Raw genomic sequence first — 26,951 nt, 5'->3', positions numbered from 1 at the left:
TCGATTTGCGCTTCCACCTCCACTTGATGGGCGACATTGTTAAATCTGATTTTCATCAGTTAGACAAATCTGTCGGCGGCGTCTAGCTCAGGAGCTGCTTCATTGTGGAGCTCAGCTATCAATTCTGATGCCTCCCCCTCATTCATCTAATCTGATATTGCTGAAACCAAATCTGGGTCAGAAGGGTATTGATCCCCATATTGGTTCTAATGGTCACTCATGCCCTCATCACCTCAAGACTGGATTACTGTAACATGCTCTACCTGGGGCTGCCCCTGAAGAGTGTTCGAAGACTGCATTTGGTCCAGAATGCAGCCGCGCGAGTGATACTGGGTGTACCTAGATACACCCATGTTACACCCATCCTCCGCGAGCTGCACTGGCTCCCTATTGGTCTCCGAACGCGCTTCAAGGTGCTAGTCGTTACTTTTAAAGCCCTACATGGTTTAGGACCTGGCTACCTGAGAGACTGCCTCCTGCCACATACCTCCCAACGACCAACAAGATCTCACAGGTTGGGCCTCCTCCGGGTGCCATCGACCGGACAATGCTGGCTGGCAGCCCCCCCGGGGGAGGGCCTTCTCTGTAGCTGCGCCGGCCCTGTGGAACGTTCTACCTGTAGAGATCCGGACCCTTACCACTCTCCTGGCCTTCCATAAAGCCACTAAGACCTGGCTGTTCCGGCAGGCCTGGGGCTGTTGATCAATGTCCAGCCCCACTTAGACTGAATGGAAGTTGTGTAATTTTAACAATTGTATTTTTTTACTTTTAAATTTTTAAATGCTTCTTTATCTGTCTGTAAGCCGCCCAGAGTCCCAAGGGAGTGGGCGGCATACAAATTTTATTGAATTGAATTGAATTGAATTGGTCAATATGTGCCCAGATTCAATTAGGAAATGGGCTAGCTTTCCAGGTGTCCCATCAAACATCGTCCAGAATCTGGGAGGCGTGGCAATCAGTGGGGCTTGCGGCTGGATTTGTGTGGGCATTTGGGCAGGCACTGGCTGCTCGATGCGGGCTGGTGTCCACTGATACTGCACCCATCCTTGTCCTGGGTAGAAAGCCCATCCTGGTGGGATCTGGCTTGTTGGCAGCAACCCAAATGTTGGTGGCTGATTTGGGGTCAGAATCCCCCAAAAGATCTGCTGTGGGCTTGTCAGCAGCTGGCCAGGTGATTCATTCAACCTGGTTGTTGGGGCATTTGCAACCCGGGGTTAACTGGGGCTGCAATTAGCCCCACTCCAGCTGTAGGGCTGTGGGCTGATCTGCTTTCAAATTCGTCTGGGAGCTGTCCAAATTCATCTGGGAGGCCAGCCAGCAACTGGCTGCATGACGGTGGTGGGAATCCCCATTCTCCAGAGTGCCTGTTTCACGTCTGCTGTGGCATTCTCCACTTGTGGGTTGAGGCCGATCCCGCACCCATCTGTGGTTCCAACAACATCTCCTGTGGGGAGGTGAATCCCACAGCTTTGCCTTGAATGGTCCAGTCCAGTTGCAAGGTTTGCCAGAAGCTGGCTCTTTGTTCCTTGCTCCCAACTGGCATTCTGTCTCAGTAGCCTCCTCAGCTTCCACCATGGTTTGGGAAGGTGAGTAGATGGTCTTGACATAAATCACCGATCCATCACCTATGGCTCCCCTCATGGACTTCTTCTCTTCCTCCATCTTCCCTGAGTCTTCGCATTGCCTGGGTTCAGATCAAGGCTGGGGCTCAGGACCCCGGACAGCACCCCGAGGTTCGGGGTAGCTGGTGAAGTATTTTAAGGGAGATTCAGGTTAATATCAGGGTTCTAAAAAAACCACTTCCAACGAAATAAAACTCCGAGGCTTGTGTTCCTTCAAAGTTCCAATTTATTAGAGATGTCCTGTTGGCCTATCTGGGAAACCCGAATTTGAAGCTTCCAGGTTTCCCCACCCAGTTGAAAGTTCAAGATCTTGTCCCAACACCAACAAGTTTATCACAGGGTCCAATCTTTCACTGCCACAAAGACAGATTCCTCTCATCCAGATCCAGCCAAATGCAGAGATAAAAATGACCTTGACTTTCCTGAAGAATGTTATTTTGGCTACATATCACCCAACTCCATATAATCCCCCCTCCCATTTTCCCACAGTAGAAAGTGTGGCAGGCCTGAAATCCCAAAGGAAAAGATGGCTTGCAGGTCTGACCCCAGGCTTTTCTAAATCAATGTGATATATCAACTATAAAGACATAAAGCTAAACCATAAATTGGTTTATTCATGCATGTTAATGGTTTGTTTCAGTCATGATTTTCTGAACAATTCATAAACAAATTAGTTTTAGACTTAAATACAAGCAGTATGATTCTCTTTTTGTATTTCTGTTTATTTTTTATTTTGTTATACTTCTGTTGTCTCTCTCTGTTTCTTTATTCTTTTTTTCTTTTACTCCAGGGGTGTCAAACTCAAAGACTGGGTGCTGGATTTAGCCCACGGGTTGCTTAGATCTAGCCCATGAGGCCACCTTGGCAACAGCGAAGGACTGTCCCGCGGTGCCTCTGCCAGTGAAAAATGGAGCTTGGAAGTCCTCTCAAGCTCCATTTTTGCTGGTAGAGGGTTGCAGGAGGTTATCACAGCTAAAAGCAGAACTCAGAAACCCATTTTTGCTGGCAGAGCACTAGGGCAACCACAAGTGCCCCCGACACAAGTGACATTGAGCTTACAATGCCTATCCTGGCCATGCCCAACCCTGCCTCCTGAAGTCAAACACAACCCTGATGTGGCCCTCAATGAAATGGAATTTGACACCACTGTTCTACTCTTTTTCTTATTATTAGTTCTTGTTAGTTTTTATCTTTCAGTCTTAAAATATGATAGGTATTCTCAGATTCTGTGGTCCTGTTGCAGAAAATGAGACAAGACCAGCTCTTTGTCAAAGGGAAAGGTTTATTTGGTGGCCAGTTCCTGAGTTTGTTACAACTTGATGGACTAAGCTTCCCTCTGGGGGCCATCCTACACCAAAAGTGGGCCATTCTGACTCACAAAATATTTTTAAATTAGCCTGGGTTGCTGGGGGGTCCCCATAATCCCCATTATATGCCTTCTTAAAATTCTTCAACATACACTGGAGGGGTGTTCTCAGGACACTACCTCCTCCTCCCATGTTCTAAAACACTACCACTGACCCGCGGTGCTGGATACTCGACAGTCACCAACGGAAACTGCAGTGGTTTAACCTCCCATACAACCTAACACGGACTTCATTAGGATCGACGTCCCGAGTCCAGGGTGGTGATCAGGCACCCTCTTCTACTCTCTAGAGGAGTAGGTACACAACACTATATTATACTTGCCTGCCAGCAGGTCTTGTATTCCCTCTCGTCCTGGCCAGGATTTGTTCAGATTTTCTCCTTTCCCTTACTCACACAAAGGGTCCTTGGGCTGACTTGGATTTCCCTCGATGGTGGAAGGTGTCCTCCCCCGTTCCTCCGAAGCAAGAAGCCTCGTGGCGCCTGAGGTACCCGGGGCTCGGATCCTTCTGCCAGCGTGGGGTCCTAGTCGTCCGGAGCGAAAGATTGCCTGGTTGTCCCATTCTGGGGTGCCAGAAATGTTGCAGAAAATGAGACAAGACCAGCTCTTTGTCAAAGGGAAAGGTTTATTTGCGCAAAAGTTCAGGAGCAAAACCTGAACCCCAAATGGCAGTTCTGTACAGTCTTTTATACTCTTTGACAACTTATCGATCATCCCCAAATACCTGGCCTTCCTGTGTCACGTAGACCCCTTTCCTGTGTCATGTAGACCTCTACACAATCTCCCAAAACAGAGACATGACATTCATTACTCATTTACCTCCCCACAGGGGGTATTGGTACAAATATCCTGTTTCATTTGTTTTAGTTAGGGGAAGCAAACAGAACAACTAATCTTAAGGGTAATCATTCCTTTATCCCATTCCACATGGTAAAGAAACTTTTAATACCCAAAGAATCTGTCTAGTTGTCAAATTCTCTTTTAGTCACAAATGATGAAAATCCTGATCAATTATGACCACCAGCTTACCTGTGATGAGAAATTAAGTGTGAAGATTAAATAAAATCAATAGAATATCTTTATAATGCCAGTATTCTCGATGCAATATTCTGTGCTAACTGAATATCAAGGCTGCTTCATATAAAACACATTGTAAATAAGTGTAAATATCAAGTTATCAGGGTATGAACTGCTATATCAGAGCTACAGTAAAGGCCATAGCTCTAATATAAGCTGCAACAAATCACTTTTTGCCATAGGATCCCTTGTAATAAAACAATGGATTCAGAGGGAATACAACTTTTCCAGAACAAATTGGAAACAATATACCCTGGTATATAAAACATCCACTAACAGCACATATGTCTTGTCCAGATTGAACTTCAATTTATTGCTCCTTAACATAATTGTAGCAGGCATTGTTTTAGCACTTCTATTGTCTACCCAGATGAATAAAAAGAAGAGATGGAGGTGATGATAATTTAAAGCTAGAAGAGAAAAATGGCCATGCTGATTATAACTAAAAGCACATTCACAGTCAAGGCCTCCTCATTTGATAGGGCCTGAAACAGATTCAGTGGAGGCATAATGGGGTCAGCAAACTTTATGAGGTATTGTTCAGTATCAGCCCAAGAATGGGTAGATAGCACTTCAAACTCAGAAGAGAGAACCAGGAGAGACAAATAGTACTGTTGTATTTCATTTTTTCTTTTGAATCTCTAGTGTTGCTCAGTGCGTGTCAGAAGACAGTTGGACAGAAACCTCACATTTCACAAACTGGTGGCCTGGATGATTGCACTACATACTGGTGAGTGTTCCAAAGTTCTATTTTATTCAAAGTCTCATCAGTTTAGTGAACAAAACTCATACTGAAGGAACAAGTTTCTAGAAAGGCATGAGAAGTAAAGAAGTAGAGAAGTAAAGAAAACAAAACATTTGTTAAACTGATAGAAGAGAATATTTGTAGCTCAGGGTTGAGTTGTGGGGTCCTTGGTGTTTTCTGACTTAGTTGTTTTCTTCCAGATGTTTCATTACCACCCTAACTAGCTAACATCATCAGTGTAGTCCATTTGCTAAACCGTAATACAGTTGGATATTGAATGAACTTGTTCACTCTGGTTTATAAAACATGGCTTTTAGTTTTCTCTGCTGTACAAATCCAGTCATAGTCAACATATTATGATTAAGTAAGCCATGATTTAGTACAGTATAGAAATCCAGATTTAAATTCTGGCAACTGTCAAACATGCAGAGGATGAATGAAAGAGAAGTTTATTCTGTATAATTATATTTAATTTTAGACGTCTCAGGTCATCAAGTCCTATACAAAATATTAAAAAGAAATAGTTTTGTGAATTTTTTGTTTAAAAGAAAATAGAAAGAAAAGGAACATAATATCTTGATATAAATTTACTGGGGCTTTAGCAGTTTTTCATTATTATGAATATGTGCTAGCAAGATATCTTTTTCATGTCCTGTCAAATTCCTTCAGCATTAAATGCACTTATTCTACCTTGCTGTCAAAGTTCTTCTGCTATCTTATATTTATTTCCAAACAAATATCTACTTTTTCAAATTTTGCACAAAACCATTCATAGATTAATTATTAAAAGCCACCTCAGTATAACTGGAGAAAAATAATGCAATTAAAATAATTAGGTATACAACTTAAGAGTAGAAACAAAACGACCTGTATTTGTAAAGTATGTGTCTTGTACACTTGTTTTTATATTTTATAGGATGTTTCAGTTCTCAAAATAGTTAGCAAAAAATCCCCTTTCCATATGAAAAACAAAGCATTTTAAAAGTGATTTATCTCTTTAATATTTAATATATATCATCTATCCCACTTTTTATTTATTTTTATTTTTTGCTAGCAATCCATACAATTGCACATTTATTTAACGTTGAAAGATTGGTGGATGCACGCACTGAAAAAAATGGAAGCATTAAGTGTGTACTGTCTGATCTGGGTGACCAGTCAGGTGAAACTTACCTGAACTTTGCCAGAAAAAAAATTTCGGTAAGCAGATGGGGGGGGGGGAATCAGAGGTTTATTGTTTCTCACGCATGCATACAGAAGTATTTTATTTTTCCCTATAATCATCGCTACCCTAATGTAATGCCTTTTATTGTGGATATAGTTGCTTGGTTTTAAAGCAAAAGAAGTTATGCAATTCTGTCAGAATGAATTTGTTTGGTATGATTATATCAACATGATTTTTTCTTTCCAGAACCCTATGGGTGGCCTCTATGTGGCATTTACGACTTTGGCTGGCCTCAGTGGTGTTATCATTACATTGTGTCTAATATTAATTATCACATCATCTACAAAAACCATTCGCAGATCGTACTTTGAAGTATTCTGGTTTACTCATCATCTCTTTGTTATTTTTTTTGTTGGTCTTGTCATCCATGGATTTGGGTAAGTAATTGCACTTATTCAGATATCACATTCAAGAACTGCCTAAAGACAGTATCAAAAGGGCTTTCTTAGGACGATCTATCAAAACAGTAAATGACTGAAGTCTGTAATAGAATCATTTTTAACCTGATGTCCAGTGGTGGGATTCAATTTTTTTTACTACTGGTTCTGTGGGTGGGGCTTGGTGGTCATATGGGCATGGCTGGGTGGGTGTGTGAATGGGTGGGTGTGGCCAACTCAATGTCACTCACATCAAGGGTTGCCTCGCCTGGCCCCTCCCCTCCCAGCCATTCCTTGTCACACCCAGTCTCAACATATCTATAGTTCTGTAAAAATGTTCACCTTTTTTCAATTTATTATCTACATACTATAAATGTACTTTCATGGATCACCGAAAGGAGGAAATGGCTCACATGCTTTGCCCAACAGTGTTGCAGGCTTTTAAGGAGCTGTCACAAAGAAGTGGGGGGCAATGTATTTTCCAAAGAAGCAGAAGGCAAAACAGGAAGCAATGGATGGAAGCTGAACAAAGAGAAGCAACCTAAAACTAAGGAGAAACTTTTTGACAGTGAGAACAATTAATCAGTGGAACTGCTTCTCTCCAGAAGTCCTGGGTGCTCAATCACTAGAAGTTTTAAAGAAAAGACTGGACAGCCATTTCTCTGAAAGGGTATAGGGTTCCCCCCACAAGGTCCCTTCTAGGTGTTATACTGTTATTCTGACACCTTTCCCAGGACCTCTACTCAGATTTTGGCATCCTCAGTTTTCCTGCCTCAGCAGGCGGTTGGATTAGAAGATCTCCAAAGTTCCTTTCATCTCTGTTATTCTGTTATTTCTGAGCTAAATAGCTAAGAATTAAAGAGCTGCCTCTAGACATTCATTTTAATGAGATTTTTAAAAACATGCAGTTGAGAGTTCTTCATGTCTCCTTCCCCTGAAGACCCAATATAATTTGGAATTTAATCCCTGATTGCCCTTTTGGCATTTCTCCTGATACTTCTCCAAAATGCACCCCGAAGAAAATGCATCCATCTCCATCTCCGTCTCCCCCCTCACACACTCACTTTAAGCAAATTCCCTTGTTTTGGGGACTTTGGAAATCTGAAGCATCAGTACTAAAATCTAACTTTTATTTCTGCTGCTGTGAAACTACAGCAGCTAAGATGTTGATCTTATAAACAGATTGTCTTATCAGCAGTGACGTGCGGTGAGGCTGATATCACACACACACACACACACACACACGCACACACACACACAGAGGCAGATGTCACACAAGGGCCCTTCAAAGACTAAATGGTTTTTTTTACTGGTGGGGAATTAAAACTCCCCTTTTCCTCAAGGGGAAATCATATTCAGACAAAGAAAATTATTAAAAATATCCTTTCCTTTCTGAAGCCTGGCTCTTTCTCTGCACCTATATTGGGAGGGGGAGAATAGGGGAAATGCAAGCGGCGAGGCCAGCCTGCCCCCTTCTTGTCTCCCATCCACCCTTCCCAACGGGACAAGAAGGCGGAGGGCTGGTCTTGCAAAAGGGATCAGCGCACTCACCACCTCCCCCTCTCCTGGGAGGAGCTCTGCAGCGGGACAGATGGATGAAGGGGGAGATTGCCCCTTTCTCCTCCGTGCCCCCAAACCCTATCTTCCCTGGCCTGCACCCCTGTGCTGGAAGGGCGAGCAAAACGCACAATTTGATGCTATGCCGTGCAATGCAAGCGATGCAATGCAATGCGATGCAATGCGATGCAATGCAATGCAATGCAATGCAATGCAATGCAACCCGCCCAGGCTCCTTTGGGTTCGGGGGTGATCTGAATGGGAGGAAACGGGGGATCCCCAGGGCGGACGCCTCCCAGTGCAATGGTCTTCCGCAGCTCCGGAGTGAACCTTTGCCTTCCCCGCCCAGGATTGCAAGGCTGGAGGCCTCGACAGCAGCCACCCCAAGCTGGCCAACCCTCAGCCCGTACCGTCAGCAGCGGGACCTGCATGGTTTCTCTCCTCCCTGGCGCCGTCCGGTAGGCGTGCGAGCACTGGGTGCGAGTGCTGAATGGCCGGCCTGGAAGGCATGCCGGCACTTTAAAGTGCTGGCCGGCTCGGCCGCCATTCAGTGAAACATGTTTCACTGAATGGCGGCCGAGCCAGCATGCACTTTAAAGTGTCGGCATGCCTTCTGGGCCGGCCATTCAGCATGTCCCACTGAATGCCGGCCCGGAAGGCATGCCGGCATTTTAGAGTGCCGGCCGGCTCGGCCGCCATTCAGCGAAACATGTCCTGGTTTGTGGCCGGGTGGCACACTTGTACTTTAAAGTGCATGCCGCCCGGCCACAAACCAGGACATCTTTCGCTCTATGGCGCGCTGAGGCGGCATGGCTTTAAAAAATATAAAAGAATAAAAAATGAAAAATAGATGTGCCAGCCCGCGCGCCAGCAGAGGCGGGTAAAAAAAAACCACACACACACACACACACACACAAAATAAAAACAAATTACAATTACTTACATTACAAATAAATTGAATTCCTCCCCCCTGCCCCTTCCTTCTGAACCACATACCTTCCAGCTGCGTCAAAAATGCAAGATTTGGTCTAGCCAGGGCCAGGCAGGCTAGGATAGTTGCTGCTAGAGTCACCACGTGAATGACTCTGCTTAACTGTTTAAAAAAAGCCTCTAAACAAAGTGCCCTCTGCAGGAGGCGGCGGGAGAATCACGTGCCTCATTTGCATAAGGAATTTTTCGCTTTTTAACTTGGTTAACTCTTAAAAGGTGAAAAATTCCTTATGCAAAGGAGGCCCATAGTTCTCTAGCCTCCTCCTACAGTTAGCACTAAGCAGACTCAGAGTCACTGTGACTTGGAGTCTGGGAGCAACTACCTTGGCCTTTTTAATTATTTTAAAAATTGTTTCCTTTTCCTCAGGAGACTGGTGAGGCCCCGCCTCCCCTGCCTCTAGTGACTGCACATCACTGCTTATCAGTATATTAATTCTCATTTCTCCTGGCATAAACTCCTCTCTGTTTTTTTCCTGATAGCCTCTGCCTTCCAATGGGACACAATAAAGGCTCTTTTTATAGTAAACTTTTGTTCCTTGGGTCAGTTCATCATTTCAATTTATTTAAAGGAAAAAAATGTATCTAAAGCTGTCTACTGTTCTTCAGTAAAACTATTTTTTGGTGTTAGGAATTTAAGTAAGGAAACTAATAAATGGAACTAGCTATTTTCATTTTCCTTTCTACATATAAGCCATACTGAAACACTCTGTCGAAATATTGCCAAAACATTTTCCTAACCATAAGGATCCCCACTGGCTTTTGTTGCAACAATAAGGATGCTTCTGGCACATGTGTCATTTCAAGACTATCTGTGTGCTGGCACATGTTCATAGAATGGCCCATCATACTGTGTGAAGCAAACAGGTTCAAGATGTAAAACATCTGTGCCAGCATTTTAGTTTTCCTTATAAATCATTTCTCAGGTCTTAAGGGGCAACAAAGAAGAATATGCTGGCATATAAATGTAAATCATTTCTATTTTCTTCTGGAATAGAATAATAATCAGGTTTATTTGCCAGCTTTGCATTATTCCAAGAAACAGGTTAATGGGAGCATTTGGTCTTATGGCTCCTGAAAGGCGAAGAGGGATACTTTGCTGAAGCTATGCAAAAAAAAAAAAGATGTTGCCAGTTCATCTCCTGGAATGTTTGAAATAAGAATTAAAACTACAGCTTGTCACCCTGTCTTCCAAATAAGTTCATCATTATTAAATAGGAATTGTTCCCAGATTCATACCGAAAGGATTATAATCAGACAATTAAAAAAATCAAGACAGATTTACCTGTCAAGTCTTACTTTAACCTGTAGACAGCTGATGAAGTCAAATCTACACGTTATACTTAAGCTATTGTAAAATGTCACAGAATTTGAATTACTGTACCATATGTACTGAAGGAACTGAACAGCACCATTATCACATAGATATGCAACAAAACTGAACCCTGACAGTGAGCTCAGTAGTCAGTAGCTGTATGTGTCCTAAAATATGATATCAGATTGTTTCCCTCCCATGTCAAACCCATACGTTTTCTGTACCAAGTTGGACTTATTAAGAAACCAGCATCCTGGCACCAAAATGCCAAACCTATTTAACAGAAAGATGCAGTGGGAGAATAATTGAAGATTCAAACCAAAGTTCTAGATTTCGTGCATTTCAGACCTTATCTAGCACTCATCTGAATAAGTTATTTCTTTCTCAAGACTGCTTCCATATATCCTTACTTACCCCCGGATATTCTTTTTCTGCTACTTCAGGGAGAAGCAGCCAGGTTGAATGCTGCTTCTCTCTGGCGCAGTGCTTTCCCTATGGGACCCAAAGCACTATGCTGCGAAAGATGCTCTCGCTTTTCCATCAAGAGAATGGTGGAAAGAAAACAAGTTGATGGAGAACACGTGGAGTGACTACATGTGCTCTCCAGGTCAATGGCTGATTCTTCTCTCCACCTCTGCTCTTGCTGAGAGAGGGAGAGCGTCTTTTGCAGCACAGCGCTTTGGGACCTGTAAGTAGCTGCTTCTCTCTGCCTGGCTTTCCAGAAGGGATTTACAGGACCCAAAACGCTGTGCTGCAAAAGAAACTCTCACTCTCCCAGTAAGGGAGTGGTGGAAAGAAAAAGCATCCGCTGACCCAGAGAGTAAATGGAGCCACTCCATGTGTTCTTTGGTGACTTGTTTTCTCTCCACTGCTCTCTTGCTGGGAAAGCGAGAGTGTCTGTCGCAGCACAGTGCTCAAGATTTGGAAGTCGCGCGTGAAGGTAAGCTGGAGGCTGGGGGGATGGCGGGTTAGTTAGCTAGTCGTGCCTGGGATAGAACCAAGGCAGCTTCACCAGCAAGGCAAGCCCGGGGATGGGGGAGAAGCAAGCTAGGCCACAGCCAGCATGGCCTGGAATGGAACTGAATTGGTGGCTTTGCCAGCTACGTGAGCGTGGGGATGGGGGGGCACAGCCAGCTCTGTGGACAGGGGGATAGCATGACTGGCAGGTTTACCTGTAGGCAGGAGGAGGCAGCTCAGCTGGGGTGCAGGCATTGCAACAGCCGCAGAGCAGAGATTGTGCGCATGCTCAAATGAGTGCCACACAGAGTGTGCTATGCCACTGGGAAGGTAAAGAGTGACTGGGTGGGGCAGGTGGGGAGAGCGGTGACCAGGCAACCAGGCAGGTGGGGGGGGGGAGCCAGCCAGAGGTAGTATTTGCAGGTTCGGCGAACCAGTTAAAATTTCCACTGCTGGTTCACCTGAACCAGCTGAATACCACCTCTGCTGATGTCTTTAGACCAAGGGTCCCCAACCCCTGGTCCATGGACTGGTACCGGTCTGGGGAATCCAGAAACTGGGTTGTGCAAACAAGCAAAGCTGCATCTTTGCAGGTAATGCAGGTAACATGCGAAACTACAGTCCACAGAAAAACCTTTCTTCACAGAACTGGTCCCTGGTGCCCAGAAGTTTGGGAGCCCATGCTTTAGGCTATAGTTCCCAACTGGTCATGCAGTCTGGGGCTGATGTCGTTATAATTCAAAATAATGGAATATGAACTCCTGAAACAGCTAATATGAATGGACTTTTTCCATAACGTTTTGCTTTTTAACACTGAACTTGAAGATATATGTAATTGGATTAGTGGATGTTTTTACAATGGATCAGTATAATTGCTCCAAATGCTTGTTGTTATTTGCAGAAGAATTGTACGTAGGCAGACCCCTGAAAGCCTTTTGTTGCATAAGCCAGAAGTGTGTGCCAAAAATTTCACAGCCTGGGGGAAAATGTCTTCATGTCCTAAACCAGAGTTTGCTGGAAATCCTCCCATGGTATGATCTCTTGCTTCCTTGTTAAAAAAACTACACAACTGTAAAGACTGCTGAATTTTTAATGTTAATGTTAGAGTTTGCTGAAGGAAAGGAAAGTTAGAGAAAACATTTGAGGGTTCAATCATAACTTATAAGAACATTATTATAAATATTTGATGCAAACATCTTTTCATTCATATGTTCAAGAGTAGTTTCAGACAAAGGACAACATCTCTCTTAACAGCAAGACTTCTGAAATTAAAGATTTGTGAAAGATGCAACTTCCTATTAACCAATAACCATAAGCTTTTGCAAACAACAAACTTCTTCTCTGTGCAAGAGGCTAATGTCTGATTTCACAACTGAAACAAATTCTGGTATATACAAAGCAGCTGTCTTTCTATTTAAGAGAGAGAGTTCACATCTCGTGTTAAATCATAAAGTGATTAATTTTAGTTTAACATGTATGCACAGCCACTGTAATTTGAAAATCATTGTTTCAGTTGAACCATGTTAGATGAAATCGAATAGTGTCATGTGTGAATATTTATTAAGAAAAGTTAAACAATTCTTCATTCTCCTTTTACTCATTATCTTGGCAGACATGGAAATGGATCATTGGCCCTATGGTTCTGTATATTTGCGAGAGACTGGTGAGGTTTTGGCGCTCACAGCAAAAAGTAGTTATTACAAAGGTAAGAGCAGTGGTGGGCTGCTGCCAGTTTGGACTGGTTTACCCAAACCGGTAGTTCTGAGCACTGGTTGATCCCGCTGATCCACCAGGACACTATCTCATTTTCCAGCTGTCCTGCCCTGCCCCGCAGCCAAGCTGATTTGCATGCCTCTTCCATTCTACTAACTGTGGCTGACCTAGCAGGTGTGCAAGAAGCCGCCCTCATAGAAAAAGCCCTGTTTTAGGTGTTGCGCACAAGTGCAGAAGGCATGTGTGTGTAGCCTACGTATGTGAAGCAGGTGTGCGCTCTCTCTCACATTTTCGACAAACTAGCTGTTAAAAGTATATGCAGCCCACCTCTCGATAAGAGTCATAAAGATATCTTACATGTCTTATGCTACTCAAAATGTTAGTCATTTTGTGGTTGCCTCATCATCAGTGTTACCTACAGACATAGATACCTACAATAATGAGACCCAATCCTGGGAAGAAATTTCCAAATTAATCATCAAAGTATTTAACATATTCATTTGGAACTGTCTTTCCAGCATTAATATATTTAACAGTTCACAATATTCAAAATATTCAAATTTGAATGAAATTCAAATTCTAAATAAATATTGGACTACCTTTTGTTGCTTCCTTTATCAAACTTGTGTTAACTTAGGACAAACTTATTTCCTATGGCATTCTGAGAATTTTATTTCTTGTGTCAGGTTGTCACACATCCTTTCCAAACCTTTGAGCTCCAGATGAAAAAGAAAGGCTTCAAGATGGAAGTTGGACAGTACATTTTTGTCAAATGTCCTGAAGTATCTGTACTGGAATGGCATCCTTTCACACTGACTTCTGCCCCTGAAGAAGATTATTTCAGCATTCATATACGTGTTGTAGGCGACTGGACAGACGGTTTGTTTAAAGCTTGTGGCTGTGACAAAGAACAACTCCAAGAAGCTTGGAAACTTCCTAAGTATGTATTCATCATATTAGTAATTATATTTTCTATGAAATATCTTGTTATAAAGTGTCAATGATAAAATTAAGTTTGAACCCTCTCAGTGCTATTCACTACTATCAAAATGGAAAAAATCTTAAATGGCTTAATTGTATTGTGAAAGATCAGATATTCCATGACGCAAAGTGAGTTGTGAGTTTATCAGCACTGTGAGCTCAAACTAGAGTCCATTACAATTATTTTTATGGCTTGTTGCACAGTTAGCCAGATGTTTAGACTGGGCTTGGCACTTTTATCTACCTATCAAGGACCTGGGATAGGCAGATATTGTTGAATTAATTAATTAATTAATTGTGGGTATAAGCTGTTGCAGTAAAGCTGCCTGGGGTAGACATATGTCATTGTTTGATGGTCTTAAAGGTTTCATTGCAGGATATAAGCTGTTCCAAATAAAGCTACCTTTTGCATCTGATTGATAATGATTTTGTCATTGCCAATGTGTTGAAGTGGTGGTCCAGAAGTTTTGTGATTGCACTCAAGGTGCCTATTATTGGTACTATCTTTGCTTTATTATTATGGGCTCTGATCACAATTAAAATAAATTCTTCAAAATATGGAATAGTCCCTAAATAGAATAAGGTTGGCTTCAGCCTGGTGGTAAATTACTACAGTATGACTCAGTAACAATAAATTATACTATAAACTTTCAATCAAACAATAAAATCTGAAACCTTATCTTCCCATTCTAGGATAGCTGTAGATGGTCCCTTTGGTACTGCTAGTGAAGATGTGTTCAGTTATGAAACAGTGATGCTTGTTGGTGCTGGCATAGGGGTTACCCCTTTTGCATCAATTCTCAAATCTGTGTGGTATAAGTACTGCAATAATGCCATGGACCTAAGACTCAAAAAGGTATGTCCACAATCTGTTCCTGAGCATTCAGCATTTGTTTTCTAACATTCAAGAGCATATAAAAATGGGGAGCAATATATGCCCAGCTGTGATTTATTCATGAGTATGTCAATGCACAATACTAGTATTTCACATCCAACTTTCCCCACCCTTCCCCATCTTTTTCAGATGTCTTGGACTTTACAATTTCCAATTAATATGGCCAAGTTGAAAAAGACAGATTTACATTATAATATGATGTGTGTGTATGTATGTATGTGTGTGTATGTATATATGTGTGTTTGTGTGTGTGTGTGTGTGTGTATGTATATGGATATATATGGATATATATGGATATATATGGATATATATGGATATATATATATATATATATATATGTATGTATGTATGTATGTATGTATGTATGTATGTATGTATGTATGCATCATATTATATTTCTTTTGTTTTATCCTCAGCTAATATCATTTTCTTCCTAATTTTAAAACAGCATTTCTCCCTTTTTCTAACACAATTTTCTATGAAAAAATAGACATTCCTCACTGGCCATTTGGTTGCTGATGCAGTTAGCAATTGGCATTTGCTTGGCTCCTGTTACTCTATGCATAATAGCAACAAACTTCTAAAGTTGGAATGGAGCAGAGAAAATGACACTTTCCCAAGGGAATTAAGTTAAACACGATACTACACAAATGATAACATGCAAATTGAAACTGCATGTGAGTCTTATTGGCCAGTCACAGACATTTCTAGTGAGTCAGAAATAATAATAAAATAATAGTGAAAAGAATATCATCACACAATACCCTTGTTGATAGAAGCCACAGAAAAGCAGCAATTCTTCCAGACCTGAGGTCGTATTCAGTAGGTTTTGACCAGTTCTGGAGAACCGGTAATGGAAATTTTGAGTAATTCAGAGAACTGGTAAATACCATCTCTCACTGGCCCCACCCCCATCTATTCTCTCTCTCACAAATCCCAACTGATCAGGAGGAAATGGGGATTTTGCAGTAACCTTCCCCTGGAGTGGGGAGGGAATGGAGATTTTACAGTATCCTTCCCCTGCCACGCCCACCAAGCTATGCCCACCAAGCCAATACTGCACCCACCAAACTGGTAGTAAATTTTTTTGAATCCCACCACTGCTTCAGAGGTGAGAAAATCAGCAAGACCCAGATAACAGAAACTTCCTATTTTGGCTTGGTGAGACTGAACATCTGCCTGAGTGATGTCTGACACTTATCAGGTATTCAAGCTTACTGTAAGTAAGAGTTTAGTGTTCTTTTGGAAAAGCATTGGACTGGCTTTTAAAACATGAGCATAGTACTATCTTGAAAGTAAAAACATGAGCTTAGTACAGTTGAACCTGGAAGAAAATAGCTGTGTTTGCCAGGTGTGTATTGAGGTTTCTGTTATCCTGAATGAGAAAGTGAACAAAGTCATCTAACTAAAGAGGATCTAATATGAACATGTTCAATTTTATTCCCTCAGATCTATTTTTATTGGCTCTGCCGAGATACCCATGCCTTTGAATGGTTTGCTGATCTCTTACAATCAGCGGAGGCTCAAATGCAAGAAAAGGATCAGACAGATTTTCTCAGTTACAACATCTATCTTACTGGCTGGGATGAATCTCAGGTAACTATTGAATCAGAGCAATTGGATCTTTAAGAAAGGCAGGCAATCACTGCATATCCCCTATGCACTGGGATCTGGATGGCGGGACTGGATCAGTGGTGGGTTTGAAAAAAATTACTACCTATTCTGTGGGTGTGGCCTATTTTGTGGGCATGGCTTGATGGTAATGTGACAGGCTTGGAGTCGCTTGGCAGTCATGTGACCTGGTTGGAGTGCCTTAACAGTCATGTGACTGGGTGGGAGTCGCTTGGCAGTTATGTGATGGGTGGGAGAAGTTAAGTTGATGTCACTGAATTTTTTGCCCCAACGAATGATCTAAGAAGATATAAAAAAGTAAATGTATTATTTTGTGCACTTACTACTAAAATAAGAATAAAATAAATACACAAAACAATAAAACAGCTACTTACAGAGGAAAGATGATTATCCTGTTGGTCTTCAACACCACCACCTGACCAACTTACTCCAATGAATGGCCTGCACAAAGAAGAGACACAGAAAGGAAATCTTCAATTGCATGCACTGCATAAGGATGAAACAAGCACACAAAACAATAAAACTTACAGAGGAAAGATGATTATTCTGATGATTATTCTTCAACACCCCCACCTGAACATCTTGCTCCAATGAATGGCCTGCACAAAGAAGAGACACAGAAAGGAAGACTTTAGGAGAGGAGGAGCCAACATCACAATGATACAGAGGTGCGGTCTCGATGGTCCAAGACTGCAGCCGATACTTTTGCCGCTGCGTGGTGCAATCAAACCTAAACTGTCCCGCAGAGATGGTGAACAGGAAGAATATGTCTTGCTGACCTCAGGGACATTGCAAAATCCCTGGTCGATGCAAGAGAAGTTCTTCAAGCCGGCAACAAAAAATTCAGCCAAGGCTGATGAAGTCAGGGCAGCTCCAAAAACGGAAGGATATGGAAAGAGAAAATGTTTCCAGCTGGTGAGGAACTTTTACCATTTTAAAAAGAGACTGTCTATAAAAAACTTAAAATTAATTTAGATTGGAGAACAGAAGAATTAAGTGATGGAATTAAATTTGGAATGGTTTTGGACAGTGGGTTATCTTACTTTTTAAATGCTATCTTCATGAATGGAATTTATGCAAGTCTTTTAAAACAAATGGATTAAGTTTTCTTCTACTTTTTTTTCTTTAATTATTCTCTGTAACCTATGGACTAAAATTTTCCTCTTTCATTACTGTGGGTGTTCTCCTAACTCATTCAAAAATCGGACTCCTTTTTAACTTGAAATACAAAAAAGATACAAAAAGAAACAAGGAAATTTGCAACAATAACACTGCTACTCAGAGGCTGGAAGGTTTGTGTATTGGAAACGAAACACTCTTATTTTTCTCACTGATTATTTTGGCTTGGTACTACAAGGACTCACTGCTTGGTTATAGAGAGTGATAAGAAGGAAAGCATACAGATGTCCCTTTGAAGTATATCTTTAACCAGAGAAAAGTGAAAACAAAACATTATTGTGAATCTATGCTTAATCTTATTAACCTTCCAAGCTAGAGCAGCTGTGTTTGTTAGCTGGAGATAATGGCACAATTTCAACAGCAGAAAAAAACCTTAAGCTTGTGAAAGATATTCTCAGAAATACAGAAATTATCAAATACATATGAGAGGATAGAGAAGAAGCTGGAAGACTTAGAGCATCTAACAACAAAATATGATGAAGTAGTTGAGGTTGTTTATCAAGTGGAAAACATGGTGGTTAAAACCCAAAAAATCGAAGTGGAAAATGAATATAAAGAAATTAAATTTGCTGATATTTATGGTGATTGGTTTGTTTCTGAAAATGGAAAGAGTGGAATACTGAAAGAGGAATTAAATGGAGGGGAAATTTATCCCAGATGGCAAGATACAGAAGAAGAAAAAACAAAAGAATGTATGGATTTAAAGAGAGAAATTTTATTAGCAATATCATTGATAACACTACTGACAATCAAAGATAAGCTGATTAAGGAAACAGAAGAAGGGCATCAAGATTACATGAGAGATCTTATAAGCAAGGAGTTGCTAAGAGGAGTCCATACAAAGTTGATTAAGGAGATGATTAGAGGACTGACACCACAAATGGCAGAAGATATGAGACTGTTTTGCTATTGGAAAGATAGTTGATAGATGGAAGAGTATAATTTGGTGAAATTTATTGACAATAGATATAGTTTAAATAAATAATTGGTAATGTTACTAATGTATACAATGTGTAGTGTCATGATGAGTATAATTGGATATGAATATTGGATGGTACCCATGAAAGGAAGATTAGAAATCCCTTTGGATTATATATAAAGGTTAATAAAAAAAGAATTAAGTTAGATACAGTTAAAGTTTTGATTATTAGGGGGGAAATGTTATGATACAGGCTATAGTTAAATAAAGGAGGGATAAGGATAATAACGTATATATAGATATGGGTACAACATAAGGAAACTGGATGTAAATTCTAAACAGTGATTTGGAAAGGAGGATTAGAAAATTTTGTTATTAAATATTATGGATGTTTAGCTAGAATAGGACGTAAGGATTCAGTGTTAGTGGAGGATTTTAGAAATAGTAAATGAAAGGCCAGTATGTGGTTATGTATTAAATCTTGGTATATTTTATGATGAAGGATGTTTAAACAATTATAGTCAAATGAAAATGGAGATACGACGATGGTAACATGTATAAATATCTGTTAAAATACTTCAGTTAATATGAATTATGTTTGTTGACTTTGGAAGAGATGCACGAAAGTCTTTTTGTAACCAACTGATATACTTTCTACGGCATGTAAAGAAGGATGTTGTGTTTGTTTTGAAAATAAAAAATAAAAATAAAATTAAAAAAAGGAAGGAAGACTTTAATTGCATGCACTTACATCTTACATAAGAATAACACAATGAAAAAGATTCACTCAAGTACTTACTTGTGTTATTGGTTTTGTGGTTGAAGATGTCTCCAGATTGTTCTTTCGTTTCCAGACTCTTCAGTTGCACTTCTTTTGCTCTTCACTCATGGATCATCAGCCATGTGATGATGTGCTCAGAGCCACTTTTTGACTGAAGGAATTGGGTCCCATCTTTTAACAGGCATGCCCATAATGCTTATTGTCATCAGATTACTAATGTTTGGAACAGTTAGGCGGGTTCTTTGTTCTGAACATATGTGGTTCATTTTTGAGAACCCCCTTTCTGCTTTTACTGAACTAACAGCAATTGTCCTGACAATATCTCCAGCTTTTTTGACACTGTCAGGAATTTTGTAGTTCTTTGGATCTTTGAGTACATTTTCCAAAAAATCTCTATAGTCATTCAAATCAATTTCATAATTAAACATTTTGCCAAATTCAATCAATCCTGCCTCTGCTTCTGCCCATGGAATGACTACATCTTCAATGTTCCAGTAATCCGGCTCCAAATATGTGAGAAATTGTAATTTGTTTGCGTCTGGCAATTTGCTAGTTGTTTTTAGATGTTCACAATCCATCAGCCTTTTCTTCAAATTGGTGATGGTGCTTGCCAAAAGTTTTTCACAAGGAAGGGCAACAAATAGTTGATTTTGAACTAATTTTATGTTTTGGAAGGCTTCTGAAGCTATCATTCCATTAACCTTTTATTCATATGGGCCTTTTCCCTGTCTAAGCATTTCAAGTGCTTTAATTGATCTCAATACCAATTTTTGGGCCTTGATGATATCTGTGTTTCTCCCCTGCAGTGCATTTGACATAAGCGAAATCTCATTTAGAATATCAATCATGATGGTCAAATCACTCAAAAAATTTAAATTTTCAAAAAGGGCAGCCATGCCTGGAATTTTTTCATTGCCCAGAAAAATATTGATGTAGTGCTGGATAAGCACGCTACACAGCTATGGTTAACCTTAAACTACAAGCAGTCAATCTTGGTTCCAAAACTCTGCCAATCTTCACGATTTAAATGCCCATTTGTTCAGAAATTTGGAAAAGTTCTGTCTGCCTCTTGTAGGATTTATGGAAAGTGGTGTGCATCTTGTCAAAGAATATTTTGAAGTGGTTCAGTTGTTTGATGTCTTTTATGGAGTCATCCAGCACAAGTTGGAGGTGATGGTTCAAGCAGTGCCAGATTACAATGTTTGGGAAGTCTTTAGCTATTCTGGTGCTTACCCCAGAATTTTTCCCAAGCATAATGCTGGCACCATTGGAGCAGAATGCTATTAAATGCTTCCACAGATATTCGGTGGTCAACGCAACTTTATGTAAGCTTCCCATTGCTGCAGAACATATGGTCTCCGCATCTTGTTTCTCCAATTCCAGCAGCTCAACAAAAATGGTTGCTGGGCATTCGAAATCCTCAATTTTAACAAAAACCAACACATTGATAGCATTGAAGCTTCATCAATAATCAAACACACTTTCAGATTCTTTGCAATAATGCTGGCAAACACAGTGTTTTTAATTTCATTTGCAATGAATTCAACTATTTTCACTGTGGATCTCTGTGAATTCAAGCCTACTCCCAGATCTACTCCAATTGCAGTTAGCAAATCAACCTGCCCTTCAGTGTCTGAGAATAGTTTACATCTTTGTGCCAGATTGTAAACTGTAAACAATATTGTCCTAGTACTGGATAAATGTTTGCCAGTTGACTTATCTATGGATTTGGTTAAAGCATCCTTCTCCCGTTGTTTAATATTCTCTCTACAAATGGTGTGTGATTTTGATTGAAAATGTTCCTTCAATTTTTTTTCTGAGAGATGATTGCTGATTCTCCTTATTTGTCCCTGCTGCCTCAACCTGGAAATTTTTCCATTCTCTGGAAACATGAAAACCTTTCTCTAATGAGAACCCATGTTTCACATAGTACTCACAACTTAACATTTTGTCGGGCACTGCCAGTCTATCATCCTTTTCCTTGAAGTGTCTGTATTGCTGCAAACTCCAGCAGTCAGGAAGTTTTTAAAGACTTTCAGTGGAAGGGATGGACTTGCTGCTTTCTCTGACTTCAAGTGGTGGAAGTGTTTGTGCTGGTCTTGGTGGTGCTGCTGGTGCTGGTGATGCTGGTACTGGCACTGGTAGTGCTGGTGCTGGTTCACCTGCTGGTGCTGGTGGTGTTGATGATGCTGGTGGTGCTGGTGGTTGATTTGCACTCAAAAACAGCTGAAACAATCCCACATTTCATCAAGACTGTTTAACACCAACAGCACCTTTTGAGATTCAGGAATCTGCATCCCATGCTGATCCAGCTCAATGAATAAAGTCTGCATGTGCAATAAATGCTGCTCCACAGAATCATGTGGTTCAAGTCAGGTTCTGTATAATTTTCTCGATAATTGCACAATATTACATGCTGATGCACTCACATGAACACTTTTCAATTTCAGCCAAACCTCAACCTTTGCAGTCTTCAAGTCATCCACATTCAAAAATTGTTCATCTTCTAAACTCAAGATGATGTAGGCCAGTGCCTTATCATGCTGCCTCTGGTCAGCTGGTACCAATGGTGCCTGGGGTGGATTAACAATACTATCCCAGAGTTCCTTAGCCTGCAGGAAACACTCCATCTTTGCAGCCCAAATAATATAATTCTTCTGCCTCAAATGAGGCAGAGAGTTCTCCCTGAATTCAACAACTATCCTGCAATCTTTCTCTGCCTTGTTCTCTTTTACTATAACACAGGCAGTCCTTCAACTTAATTACAATTCAGTCTTACTGTGTGCTCTTGGCCCAGAACCTGTCAGAGTTTGTACAGTAGATCTGACCAGCACACAAGCAAATGAACTTCAGCAGGATTCAATTACATAAGAAATTTCTTTATATACAATACCATACAGCAGAGGTCAGCATACAAAATCAGGAACACAGAAGCAATGTTCATAGAAGCAAGTTATTAACAGAATAGAGAGATATAGAGGCCTCATATATTGTATAGATGCTGCAAAGTTACAGAGGCCAAACCAACTCTTATATACAGTTCAGCAAGTCAAAGCCATGCCCAGACTCCAAACTGCTTCTTATGGTCCCATACAAACAAATACTGTATTTCAGTTTCCAAACAGTCCCCATTGGCTGACCTGTTGCCATGTCTATTCCAGTCTATGAACATTCATACTCTGATAATATCTGTGAAAACAAGTGTTTTGTGTGTACATGTGTTAGGATACAAAAATATATAGTTTTTTTTCAAGGTGATAGACTTTCTTCTCTTTCCTTCATATACCATCTAAATTAGAAATAAATAAACTACATACTGCATGTTGATTATATGCAATTAAGTCCCTGCGGTTGTGATTTAAATGGTCTCTTTGAGGAAGATGAGTGGTTTAGAAATATAAAAAAATAAATAAATGTATTTATTTATTTAGGTTATTTATGAAATTACTGTTGGGGTAATATATGGTAGAATGAAAATTATCTCCATGAAGATGACTGTAGTTCAGTAAATATTCATTGCATGCTAAGGGATCTTCTGAACCAGGAGTTTTAAGATGCTTGTTTTCTGTGCTGGATAGAATTAAAATCAGCTTAAGAAATTGCTCTTCAGATTTGGCAACCAAGGCAACCAGATATTTGTCTAGCAATAGTTTCTTTGATTAGTGCACTGCCCTGGTGTTTTATCCCTCTCATCCATCTCATAAAATAAGCACCACTTAGTTTCATTTCATGTTGGTGGATCTTTTGGGAGAGCCTTGCTTGCTTGATACTCCTTCATATTCAACACTTTCCTATCCAGTGCATCCAGTGGTAGGATTCAATTTTTTTTACTACTGATTCTGTGGGTGTGGTTTTGAAGGTGTGACATGGCTTTGTGGGAATGGCGTGGCTTTGTGGGCATGGCAGGGGAAGGATATTGCAAAATCCCCATTCCCTCCATACTCCACTAACTTGCTTTCCAGCTCCATTCTTCTACTCAGGGCAACAAAAGAAGATCAGCTGGGAGGCAGCAGGGGCAAGGCCAGCTATTTGCTGGTTCTCTGAACTATTCAAAATTTCCACTACCAGTTCTCCAGAACTTGTCAGAACTGGCTAAATACCACCTCTGAGTGCATCCACTGATCGATCAGAGTAGGAAGGGACAGGCTTTATCATTCTTCTTGTCATTTGCGCTCTAGTGGAATTTTTATCAATTTCACTCAGTGAAAAAGTAGAAAGTCCACCATTTCAACCCCCCACTTGTGAGCCTGTTAGAAGAAACAAAAATGGTCTTGGGTTTGTGCTGATGAGCCTATTTAAACAAAACAACCTTTCACTGCATCAAAGAAAAAGAAAAAAACACAGAGGTTCAAAACCCATCAGGGAATGGTAACTTCAGAATTGACCAGGACAAAATGGTAAAAGGGAGTGGGCATTACTACCACAATGCACAGTAGCCAAGTGGCAAAAAGTCATTTGCCAACAATTAAATGAAGTACTACAAAAGACTGATAAATGCTGTTTGTTCCACCAGAAGTAAGACAATACTGTTTTTTGATGCAATGCAAGGAAAATTGGGTTGTTTGCAATAGTTAGATCAAAAATAACATCATGCATTCTTAGCCTCAAGAAACAGGACACTATACTCACATTAGGGCAAGCCATCAGGAAATATTGAGAGGCCTCTTCCTTAGTTTTTCCTCCAACATATACAATACATATTTGTTGGATTTGTGTTATATTTTTCTTTGTTGGATGCTATTGGTTTATTTGGAGGCTATCATTTGGAACCAATCTCTCCCTCCCTCTCTTTTTTATATCAATACAGTAACTCTGCTTATATTTCCCAATCTATTTCATTCAGGTTGTATTGGATTTCAACTTATGTCGATTGTGCTGGCTAGAAATTACAACTGGAAAAGACAAAGACTTTCCTAACAATCTTCTAGTTTCTTACAAAAAGTTACCTAACAATCTGCTAATAAGGCTATTTCTTGCTTTTAATTTTCTAGGCAACTCATTTTACAATGCATCATGATGAGGAGAAAGATGTGATTACAGGTTTGAAGCAGAAAACTCAATATGGAAGACCAAATTGGGAAAATGAGTTCAAAACAATTGCAGGCCAACATCCAAAGTAGGTTTCTTGTGCAATTATTAAATTTTATTATATTAGTATATAATTACTTTTGTTTCATTGGTTTAATAAGTGCTGGTTCCTGTTGATTTTTGCCACTTTGGACTTTGTGCCAAACCTATGATGGGATCTGCAGTTGAAGTTGACAGGTGTGAAAGATCAAATTCATGCATTAAGGTTCAATTTAACTTACTTATAGCTAAAAGCCTATGCACAGGTATCTTTTCAACTAAGCTCAGCACCCGATTATAGTTAGATAAAGGTAGTGGTAATTGAAGGGGGGGTGGACTTAGTTTGTGGTTACATAACAATTTGAGGCTGACCTTCTTTTTACTCCTCCCCTGACTTTGCCAGTCCTTCTCCTATAGAAGTGGGGGAAGGAGTTAAGAGACTGGCTAGCCTGAAATCACTGAAGAGAAGAAGCAATGGAAAGCAAAGCCCCCCCACCACCACCACCACAAAAAAAAAATCTTGGAGTACTTATCCACTTGTTCAGTAGTGAGTCTGGAGAGATTGTTATAATTAAGCAAGTAGCGATAAACTTGCTGTTCAGTGTCATTCCTTGCACCTGACACAACCTGAGAATGTTGCTACCAGTGTTAAAGGGTGAACTTACCTTATGAGAATTTTGATAAACATAAGATTGGGCAGATTATAATGCCCAAGTTCAATTTCCTGTTCAATATCCCTACTTATATTATGTAGTATATTTGGGACCTAAATATCTGCTTTTCGCTTTATATCTTCAGTTCCAGGGTTGGTGTTTTCCTATGTGGACCTGAAGCCTTGGCTGAAACTCTAAATAAAATGTGCATTAATAATTCAGAAGCTGACCCAAGAGGCATACACTTTATATTCAACAAAGAAAATTTTTGAAGATGTACTTACAAAATTTAATTTAGCCATGGTGAATTAATTGAAATTAATGTGACATTAATATTTCACTGGAATGTTATTAAAAGTTTCACGTTTGTTTGATATTATGTACTTTAGAGGAAGAATATACAGTTTTAAACTGATCCTTTTTTAACCCCATGGCAAGTCTTCTTAAAAGGCTTAGGATATATTAACATTGTCAAATACAGATTGAGTTCATATATTGTGTTAAACCATAAACCATAAAGGGATCTGTATTATTTTATATTAGTGTGTAATCCAAATATATTGTGGATTACAATATACGTTTTATGGCAAGCTGGGCAATGTGCAGACCATGGACTCTTTCAACTCACCCAGCATGCCAAAATCTGATCCAGAGTTAGTTCCTTATTCAACCACAGAACTCATTGAGTGATTTTGAACCAATCACTGTCTCTCAACATCACCAATCTCAATAGGTTGCTACTGGTAAACAAAGGACAGACAGTGTATACAAGCCACGCTAAAATTATAGTACAAATGCTCTAAGGTGTTCAATTACAATGCTCATTATAAATCTCTTGAGGCTATATAAATAAAATTTTGCAAACACTGCTTCAGGCGCTTAGATGTGTATTTTGTGTGTCTCCTAGAGTAGAAATAGCACACCTGAAAATGAAACTCTTCTTCTTCTTCTTGGTATATTCTCAGATTAGGAGAATTATTAGAGAAAGGATTTAAAATACTGAATATCAGAATGGCATTAGCTGTATTCTAGCCCAAGTTAGAGTTTGTATAATATATCCCAGATGGAAATCAAACAGATATCTAGTTGTATTGGTTTCTGCTACACACTAAAGAGCATTTTAGAGCTCAGTTTAATATCATACCCTACAAACTATTCAGTCCACAAGTTTAAAGGAACTTGTCCTTGCAGCAAATATGTTGTTGAGACATCTAATATTTGCTACTATACTGCTCTGATCCAGGGTAGGTAGCAAATCTAATTGTTCCTTTACTGATATCATTAACAGGACAAAACGAAACTATTTTTATGGCCTTCTTCTTGTTAGATGCTGTGTAATATTGCTAAATTTCACATAGCAGCAATAAGATTGGCAGACAAATAACATACCTGGATACAGAGAAACAAATTGAAGGATCTGAGGGGTTTTTTAAACCATTGTCATTGATTGGATAGTGCTTAATTGCATTCTTACCCTGATCACTGATTGAACAAATTTATTTCCTGTTTTGTTGTTAATTTTATGAAATCCAAGCAATTTGTCATGAAATCTACTGGGTTATTATTGATTTGCTGAAATGTATTATAATAAGCATTAGTTCAGCATTTAGTAAATATATTTCTTAGCAGTATTTTATTACTAAAACTATTAATACAGTACTTACTGACTTCTTAAATGTTATTTCCTTTAGTATCCATTGACTGAAGTCATATTCTGCCTTACCTCTCTTTATTTGTATTTTATGTACTCTTTCTGTTCTTCTTAATCCTTTTTAATATTTTATAATTTTTGATGTGAAGCTGAATAAAATACTAGTCAATGAATTTTGAGTGTACTTTTTTCTAGCTGGGAGTTAAGGAAAGAAAAGGATGATATAATAGAAAACAGTTCAAATTGATGAAA

At 39.9% G+C, this 26,951-nt stretch overlaps 1 protein-coding gene across 1 annotated transcript in view; it reads left to right on the top strand.

Annotated features, from left to right (window-relative positions):
* Positions 1 to 26,408, top strand: part of LOC116510460 (cytochrome b-245 heavy chain) — a 31,494-nt gene extending 5,086 nt beyond the window's left edge. Inside the window, exons 4-13 of the mRNA XM_032220032.1 lie at positions 4,711 to 4,795; positions 5,865 to 6,010; positions 6,222 to 6,412; positions 12,130 to 12,259; positions 12,841 to 12,933; positions 13,628 to 13,881; positions 14,616 to 14,778; positions 16,267 to 16,413; positions 24,320 to 24,444; positions 25,194 to 26,408. Coding sequence (XP_032075923.1) covers positions 4,711 to 4,795; positions 5,865 to 6,010; positions 6,222 to 6,412; positions 12,130 to 12,259; positions 12,841 to 12,933; positions 13,628 to 13,881; positions 14,616 to 14,778; positions 16,267 to 16,413; positions 24,320 to 24,444; positions 25,194 to 25,320 — 1,461 coding nt within the window. The 3' untranslated portion in view covers positions 25,321 to 26,408. The remainder of the gene's footprint in view (positions 1 to 4,710; positions 4,796 to 5,864; positions 6,011 to 6,221; positions 6,413 to 12,129; positions 12,260 to 12,840; positions 12,934 to 13,627; positions 13,882 to 14,615; positions 14,779 to 16,266; positions 16,414 to 24,319; positions 24,445 to 25,193) is intronic.
* Positions 26,409 to 26,951: the final 543 nt, after the last annotated feature.

Source organism: Thamnophis elegans, chromosome 6 (assembly GCF_009769535.1).
Source record: "Thamnophis elegans isolate rThaEle1 chromosome 6, rThaEle1.pri, whole genome shotgun sequence".
Taxonomy (NCBI): Eukaryota; Metazoa; Chordata; class Lepidosauria; order Squamata; family Colubridae; genus Thamnophis; species Thamnophis elegans.
The sequence above is the reverse complement of the archived record's forward strand: the minus strand, read 5'-3'. Positions and strand labels throughout refer to the sequence as shown.